The sequence below is a fragment of the Lissotriton vulgaris genome, chromosome 1_1 (assembly GCF_964263255.1).
Source record: "Lissotriton vulgaris chromosome 1_1, aLisVul1.2, whole genome shotgun sequence".
In the NCBI taxonomy this organism is placed as follows: domain Eukaryota; kingdom Metazoa; phylum Chordata; class Amphibia; order Caudata; family Salamandridae; genus Lissotriton; species Lissotriton vulgaris.
This window is the reverse complement of record NC_141685.1, coordinates 555,079,062-555,088,237: the sequence shown is the minus strand read 5'-3', so window position 1 is coordinate 555,088,237 and position 9,176 is coordinate 555,079,062. Positions and strand designations below refer to the sequence as shown.

Sequence of the window (9,176 nt, the reverse complement as noted above, 5' to 3'; positions counted from 1 at the left end):
ATGTCGTGAAAGGAAACACCTTCCCCTCTCCTTCCATTTCTGGCCCTGAGGCCTACCACGTTCTACGTTTAACCGCATGCCATCTTACATTTTAGCAGCTACACGACATGGATTCAGGATTAATCACGTCTAATAAAGTCATATAGTTTCACACATTTCTGCATTAGTTCCACTTCTACTTAAAATCTCTAAGTTAACTACACATTTCAGAATATAGATGTAGGTACTATCAGCACTCATGGCATTTCTCTTCATGACTTGTGCTTACTACGTGTAAGTGTGATGTACTTATACATTTAGGTCAGTTTGCGCTCTCTCAGTTCCCCCCTTTGATGACCTCTCGGGGTCATCACTAACATTTAAACTGCAGTGATTGCTAGCATAACTTGTTTCTGCGCTTCCAGAGCCCTCAGACTCCTGTACTGATTATCTTGCATGGCAGCCAATCTCTGCAGCTGTTCTCTCTGGGCCCCCTCTGACCTCCTTGCTCTGTACCATTTGAATACCCTCACCAATCCCCACAACACGATCCCACAGATCAATATTATGATGATAGGTTTCAGTATATACCACACAAAGCTTTTGCCTAATGAGGTGAGCCAACCTCCAGCTTCACTCACTCCGTGGCCCACCTTTTCCCAGACATCTTCTCTACTCAGATCTTCGATCTCCTTGTGAATATCAGTTATGTTCCTAATAACTTTCTCAAGGGGCTTTGAATTGTCTGGAATGTAAGTGCAACATTCCTGGACCTTCAAAGCCTTACAGACTCCGCCCTCTTTTGCTAATAGGACGTCTAATGCAAGACGGTTCTGGAGAACCATAGCCCTTATCGATTGCATCTCTCCTTCTACCAGCATTAAGGACTGAGCAGTGCTGGCAGACAACCTGTCTACGACTGTGGCCAGTCGTCTAATTTTGACATCATTAAGGATTAGTCCCAAAAGAGGGAACACAGCTCCAAAGACATCTCCAACCATTTCTGCATCTCCTATATCTCTCCTTCCTCTCGATGATGCCTTGCCCTCGATGATCTCTAAGTCTTGGGCATGATATATTTTGGGGAAGATAATTGCAAAATAACATGATCCGTACCAGTTGTCAGGTAGTCTCACGTAGGCATTTCTTCCACATACAAAATACACATTTGGAATCACTTGCATTCCCTTCAGGAAGTCCTTAGTGTAGTATTCTAGATTGAAAGCATGTTCACAGCTAACTTCTCCCACGTATACATTTTCATAATATGTTTTGGCTCTGTGAAGACATAACTTTCCTCTCTGCGTTCTATCTAAAGCTATTGGACCACTACTACCCTTTCTCTTATGTGCCTTCTCTTCCTCGGTCCAATCTGTTTTCCATTGTCCTGATTTTTTCAAAATCTTTTGTCTCCTGTATCGATCATCCACCTGCCCTATGAACTTTTTCTCTACATCTGACACCTTGCATGTCAGGTTATTTCTGCGGGCATGTGAAGTATCTAAGGTAATCCAAGGAATGAAAAACTTGGCCAACCTGTCTTCACTCTTCCAGTAGTCCCATTTGTTCATTTGCTTATAATTTGGGACTTCTGGCAACACTGAATCGTAATTGGAGAAATAGTATTCAAAACTATCTCTCCCATAAAATATACTAAGCAACAAGCTACATGTAATGCCATATGTCAGCGGGAGGTGATGATATCGAATGCCTTCATCTACAGACGCCGGCAACTGCATGCAGACATAGCAGTCCTTAACCTCCATGGCATCCACGTATTCATATAAAAGTTTAGCATAAGCATTTGACCGAAAGTCGCCTTGGGACTCATCTACGTGTAACCTGCGAGCTTCTGCAGCTAATAACGCCTTCTCTTGAGTGTTTTTCCCTTTCTCACCAGCCACGGTGGGTGTAGGCGTTTCTACAGATTTCACATCGGTTACCTTTGCCTCTTCCTCACGTCCCTTTACATAAGAAACTGTGACTACTAAAACTATTAATATTATCACACCTACTATTAATGTGCCTATTATACATTTAGCTCTGCGGTTCTGGGTGCCGGCTTCCATTTCGTCAGGCAGTATGGCTCTCTCGTATCTCAGCACAAAGTTCTTTTCTTCTCGTTCCTTTACAGTCTCTTTTACTCCTTTTGTCCTTAGAACCACACAACTGGAAGCTGACAACCTTCTTCGCAAAAAGTCCTTTAACAGTTCAATACAGACAACCCTAGCCCTTCTCCGTCAACTCAAAGGAAGGTCCCTAAGATTCTCTGCTTCCTGGGCGCTAGGTAATCTTCTTTTTCTTCTCGCTTATTTACAAAGTCTTTTAAGCATCTACTATCAGGCTTGTGCCTGCAGCTTCGACAGCATAGTTCAATATTTCCAAACGAAGATTGTGCTCTTCATGGCTTGTTATCTTTGTACCAAAGTCGGGGAATTGCAATTCTGTGAAAAACATGTGCCTTAACTTGCTGAGGCGGGGAGGTCGGGGGAGCATGAAAGTTAGTGACCCTTCTTGTTCGACTCCGGGTACTAACAGTCGTATTTCCACTGTGACGATGGGCTCAGAACTGGACACCACCACCGCTCGTATCCTCCCTGTTTTCTGTTCCAAAGACATTTGTCGCCAGATATGTCCACTCAGGGGTGGAGTATCTTCTGTTAGGCACACGCACTCTTCTTGACCTTCTCAAGTCCGGTGCTTCAGCGCCCTGAGCACCTTCTTCCGGGTCTGAATCCTCTGATATCGGAGGAAGGGTTCTCTCTGGAGTTGACCTCAGGCTAGAGCTCCTTCTTTGCGGCCAAGTAGCTTCTCCACGTACCCTTCTACTCCTTCTTCTTCTGTTTTGTTCACACTCTCTGTCAGACCGGTCAGTGTCTGACTCGTACTCCCAGCTACTTTCTCCTTCAGTAGCGTCGTCTGTTTCGCTGTTGTGCTGACCGTCCTCAGCTTGGTCAGACTCGTACCCGTCTTCTGTTGGCACCTCTACAGCTTGGCTAGCCCCCTCTATGGCTTCTCGGTCCTCAGCTGGACGTCTATCCGAGAGAGGAGCTGTTTCTTCCAGAGGTGCTGGAACCCTCCGCGTGTGCGACGCGTGGATCCAATTGGGCAGGCCTCCCACCTTCACTGCGGTGTTCGTGATCAGGATGATCTGGAAGGGCCCACGCCAACGAACATCCAGGCAGCTACTCCTCACGTGCTTTCGCACCAGTACCCAGTCTCCAGGGCACAGGTCGTGGCACAGGTCCTGGCACGATGGAACCTCGGCAGCCTGCACCTGAAGGGACACAGAATGAATGGCGTCAGACAGCCCCTTACAATAGTCCAGGATCATATCATCTGTGATGTTTAACAGTGCAGCAGTTGGGACAGATGGCCACCTCATTGATCTCCCCATCAACACCTCATGAGGTGACAGCCCCGTTCTTCTATCTGGGGTACTACGGAGGCTCATAAGGACCAATGGCAGAGCGTCAGGCCAACTCAAGGATGTTGATGAACACACTTTTGCAATTCTGGCCTTTATAGTGCTGTTTATCTGCTCCACAATTCCTGAGGCCTCTGGTCGATAACTGCAATGCAATTTCTGGTCTATGTTCAGAGCCGCACAAATCATTTTCACAAGCGAGCTGTTGAAATGCGTTCCCCTATCTGATTCCAAAGAGGCCGGCACCCCGAAGCGCGGAATGAGCTCCCTAAGCAGTAACTTGGCTACTGTGAGGGTGTCGCACCTACGTGTAGGGTATGCCTCAACCCATCTGGAGAATACGCAAACAACTACCAGGACATAACGGAGGCGGTTGCACCTTGGCAGTTCGATAAAATCCAACTGCATGCGGTTGAAGGGACCCCCTGACCTCCCAATGTGACTTAATGCAACTGGTGTCTTTTTCCCTACATTCAACTGCTGACAGGTCACACAACGCTGGCACACTGCTTCGGCTGCTACTCTGAACTTAGGATTGTACCAGGTCTGCCTAAACACTCTCAGCATAGCGTCTCTTCCTAAGTGTACGGGACCATGTATTTGTCTGGCCATTGGGCTCACCATCTCATTGGGCAACACTGCTCTGCCATCTGCTGAGACCCAGAAATGGGCCTCACCCACCACACATCCTGCCTTTTCCCATGTTTCCTTTTCAAAATCAGGAGCATTTTCTTGCATGCTCTTCAGTTCGTCCCAAGAGTCAACAGTTTCCAATATCATAGCTAATTCAGTTCTTACATTTATTCCACCCACTTCCACCTCTGTGAAAGAGTACCCTTGTTCCGCGCAATACCGCGCGACTTCGTCGGCATATCTATTGCCTTGTGACACGAAGTCCATATTTCTGGTATGTGCGGTGCACTTCACAACTGCGATACCTGCTGGACATTGCAACGCCTCTAACAACAGGCGCACAAACTCTCCATTGCGAATAGGAGAGCCTGAAGAGGTCATGAAACCTCTTTGAGACCACAACTGCCCGTAATCATGAACTACCCCGTAACCATATTGGCTGTCGGTGTATATGGTGACTCGAATTTGATTGCTTGCCAAGCAAGCACGCGTTAGGGCAATAATCTCGGCTAGCTGAGCGGAGTGTACTCCTTCCAGGCATCCAGCTTCCACAACTCCAGTAATTGTACAAACAGCGTAAGCCGCTCTCAACTGCCCAACTTCGTCTCTTACACATGAGCCATCGACAAAGAAAATTTCGTCTGGGTCAGTCAGTGGCTCATCTACGATGTCGGGTCTTGGTTTGGTGCATAGTTCAGTCACATCGAGGCAGTCATGGTCTGTACATTCATCATCATCATCTATGTCGTTTGGAAGTGGCATCAAGGTAGCAGGATTCAAAACAGAGCATCTCCTGAGGGTCACGTTCTCTGCAGCAAGAATAACTTGCTCATAGCGCGTGAGCCTACTGTTGGTCAGATGTTGTGTTTTGGTCCTGGTCATTAACAATTCAACAGAATGGGGCACGTGCACCTCTAACGGGTGCCCCATGACAATATTCTCACACCTCTCGATGCTGACACCTGTTGCGGCAACGGATTTGAGACATCCGGGCAACGCTGCGGCTACTGGGTCTAAAGTAGCCGAGAAATAAGCGACTGGTCTACGGGCATTCCCATGAATTTGGACTAACACAGACAGCGCGCAACCCTCTCTCTCACAGCAATAAAGCAAGAATGGTTTATCGTAATCAGGCATTCCCAAAGCCGGAGCACGACACAGGTCCTCTCTCAGCTGTAGGAACGCCATCAAACAGTCTTTGTCCCATGGTACCGGATCGCTCACCTCCTTGTGCGTCAGTTTTTGCAAGGGCTTTGCTTTCAGTGAAAAGTTTGCAATCCACTGTCGGCAATATCCCACCATCCCTAGAAACATCCTGACTTCCCTCTGTGTTTTAGGCGCATTCATCTTCATGATGGCCTCTATCCTGTCTGGTGACACTTTTCGTTTGCCTTTCTCAATTCTGTGTCCCAGGTACTGCACTTCTGTCAGGCAGTACTGCAATTTTCCCGGGGACACCTTATGCCCATTTTCAGCTAGGTGATTTAACAAAGCAATAGAATCCTCCCTGCAAGCTTCCTCTGTTTCTGACGCCACAAGGAGGTCGTCTATGTACTGGACCAGAACTGACCTCTGGGGCCGCACTAGACTTTCAAGATTTTTCTTCAGAAGCTGGTTGAAGATCGATGGGCTCTCTGTATACCCCTGAGGAATACGACACCATGTTAGGACGCGACCTTCCAGCTTAAATGCGAAAAGAAAATGGCTCTCTTCGTCCAGAGGGATCGAAAAGAAAGCCTGGCAAAGATCAATCACAGTGAACCATTCTGCTTGGAACGGTATCTGAAACAGTATCACTGATGGATTCGGTACCACTGGACAACATGAAACAACTATGTTATTAATCTTTCGGAGGTCCTGCACTATCCGGAATTTCCCATTTGGTTTCTGCAAACCCATAATCGGGGAGTTACATGGACTACCCACGATTTCTTTCAGTATTCCCTGCTTAATCATGGACTCGATCACGGGCTTTATGCCTGCAATCGTTTCTGGAGTCAATTTATATTGGGGTGTTCTTGGAAACTCAGCATGCGGTTTCACTACAATTTTCACTGGGTCCACCCCTTTCACCAACCCAATCTCTTCCCCAGTGAAGTCCCACACTTCTGGAGCTACTGTCTCTCTCAGATCCCAGGGGAGCTCATCTACTGTCAGAGTGGGATACAGCTCCACACATATTCTGGAGTTTGCGACCTTAAAGTCCGCATCATCATCATTAGTCAATACCTCCACTCCTTGTGGTGTGCAGTATATGGTGCAATTTAATTTGCACAAGAGGTCTCTTCCCAGCAGACATACAGGGCTAGAATCGCAAACCACAAACTGGTGCTCATCACTGTACTTCCCTATTTTCACCTGCACGGGCTCAGTCAGTGGGCTGGTCATTCTCCTGTTAGCGACCCCCACCACTTGTATGGTCTCTCCAGACATGGGCAGGCCTGGAACTGCGGCGGATCTGATCGTGGATCTAGTGGCTCCTGTGTCCACTAAAAATGTCGTTGGGAACCCTGCCACTTCGGCCTCAACATAGGGTCCCCTCTGGTCCACCTCCAAAGCTGCCCCGAGGGTGCAGTCTTCCCTTTCCACTCTCTGCCCAGTTAGTGGGTCCACATAATAGCATTCCTCTCCTCCGACAAACAGGGGCATCTGTCTATATGTCTTACCCATAGTCCCTACTCGGGGGGGCTGAGGGAACTGGGCTCGGGGAGGAGGACCCCCCCCTTTGAGCACCTTTCCCTGGTATTGCGTTACCCCTCTTGTAGGCGCACTCTGGACCTCTTCCTCCTCTACCTCTTGTTCTCCTATCTCAACGTTATAGGGACACTCGCGTTTCCAATGCCCCACCTCGTTACACTGGTGGCACCTAGTCGTTTTCTTCAAGGCAGCTATATCTATCCTGGGTCTAAAGGTGGAGGTCTCCTCATTGCCCTTGTTCTGACTGTACTGTTTCTTTCCTCCAGTACCTGTTCCTTGTTGCTGTTGCTGTTGTCCCCCCTTCCCAGCTGCCTGCATCTGTACCACCATCAGTTTCTCTTTTAGTTTCTTTGCCTTGGAGTCTATCTCATCACAGCAGTACCTCGCATACCTTAGGATCTCATCTAAGGGCTTGTTCTGCCAACAAATCAGGTGTTGCTGAATCATTAAACTAATATCCGGTCTCAGGCCCAAGACGAACTTGGACACAAATTGCCCTATGTCCTTTGGATCCATTACATCCAGACCGCTATACTGTTTAAACGCCTTCAGCAATCTCTCATAGTATTCGTGAACTGTCTCTTTGGGTTCCTGTCTAGTTCGATCTATTTTGACCCAATCTATGTCTTGCATTGGCACTTTCTCTTTCAGCCAGGTCCTCACTCTCTCGAATTTTGCCATCACAGTCTCGGACGGCCCATTAGTCTTAGCATCTCTCTCTGGCTCTGTTGTGGGCCACTCAGCGCTAACCTTGCATGCGGTCCACAAATCTCCTGGCACTACGATGTCAAACAGCGTGTTCAGATCTATCCATAGGACCTTTGAGATTTTTACGAATCTCTCAACTTGCTTGTACCACTCCACTGGGTTTTCCCGCAATTTGGGGAAGGAAGTTGTAAAAGCAGCTAAATCTCCCCTACTCCACGGGACGTGCACATAGTTCCCATTTGCGACTTCGCGCAAAGGGTATGCCTCTATCCCCTGCAGTCTTCCTGGTGTCATACCAAGCGTGCTTCTCCTGACGGTCCCTTTCTTGGACCACCTCTCTTCCCACTTATCTAGTGCCCTCCAGGTCCTTATTCCAGTGATCAGTTCCCTTATGTGCGTTTTCAGCCCGATCGTTCTCCTCTCATCTAGGTCTCGATCTGAGTAATGTAGCCTGTGGTTACCCTGTAATGCTTTGGTCCTTGACAGGTCCACCATATATTTGCCTGCTAGTTCGACTAACTTCTCATGGATTGCTCTCGCCTTTCGAGTTACGTCCTTTGCCATGAACAGTATTTCATCCTGCTCATACATTTCCATTCTTTCTAAAGGCAGGGTACCATCGACCATGTCATCCAGGTCTGACCTTAAGCTGGCGACATCGAGTCTCTTGGCTTTTATCTCAGCTCGCAATATCTCTTTCGACGGAGGCTCACAGGTTTCTCTCCCATCCCAACTCCGAGCCCTACGTTTGGGTTCCGGAGAGTTAAGGAGTGTTCTCCCTTGTTCCCATCTCTCCAGGTCCCATGCTCGACCATCCGATCTTGGAAGGTGATGGAACACGGGCCTGTTACCCCCTATCTTACTTTGTCCATTCTCTCTTTCTTCTCTGTTTTCACAGTACGATTCTCTGTTATTTTCCCTCTGGTCGCCACTCTCTCTTTGCCTAGTATCGCTCAGTATCCGATACGATCCTTTCTGGTTCCCCATATTCCCTGGACTGCGCTCGTGTCCATCATCACAGGGAGTATGGTGCGACCTCTCGCAACTCCCATTCTGTTCTCTGTTGCCGGGCACACAGTGGATACACTTAAAGCTGTCTCTGTACTCTCGAGTCCTCCTGTCTTCCTCACTATGTATTGGGCGAGACACCCCCCCGCTCTCTGGGCCCCCGTTTTCCAGGTCTGATCTACCTCCACTCCGGGCCCAATGGGTGACTCCCCTACTATCCTTCTCCCTCCCGTCCCACTCCGGGCTGCTCTCCTCAGCCCCGCAGTGAGTCCGGGCTCTGCTATCCTGACTTTCTCTCCCAGCTTCCGCAGCTATGATGCTCTTGTGAGCCTCTACTGCTTCATCCCACTTCTTCATGTACTCGTTTAACTCCTGAAAGGATTTCCGTCCTGATCCCCTCATATCCACTGGCCATCTATGGTCCCCCGGATCCCCTGCTGGGTCCCCTGCTGTGTGCACTGGGGTGCTCCACTCTCTTGGTATCGGCAACTGACTTGGGGAGTTAATCGTATCGTTCCTTCTTGCCATCTCTGCTCTTTCTCTGTCCCTCCGTACCCGTTCCTCCCCTCTAGCTCTCTCCGGGTCATATATCGATACTATGGGACCTATGGTAACAGGTACCTGTAGTGCATCTGGTAATGCGTAGGATGTGGCACACTCCGTTTCCGGCGCCCTTTGTACCACAAACCTCCCGACTACCTGCTGCACCTGACTAGGCTGGGAC

At 48.6% G+C, this 9,176-nt stretch overlaps 1 protein-coding gene across 1 annotated transcript; it reads right to left on the bottom strand.

Moving 5' to 3' along the window:
- Positions 1–359: 359 nt before the first annotated feature.
- On the bottom strand, positions 360–2,048 carry LOC147747479 (uncharacterized). The gene has a single exon (XM_086936323.1). The coding sequence runs from the start codon at positions 2,046–2,048 to the stop codon at positions 360–362; it is 1,689 nt and encodes a 562-aa protein (XP_086792449.1).
- Positions 2,049–9,176: the final 7,128 nt, after the last annotated feature.

Bases quoted from the DNA above. Each gene is read 5' to 3' on its own strand.
- LOC147747479 (XM_086936323.1), bottom strand. From the start codon at position 2,048: ATGGAAGCCGGCACCCAGAACCGCAGAGCTAAATGTATAATAGGCACA.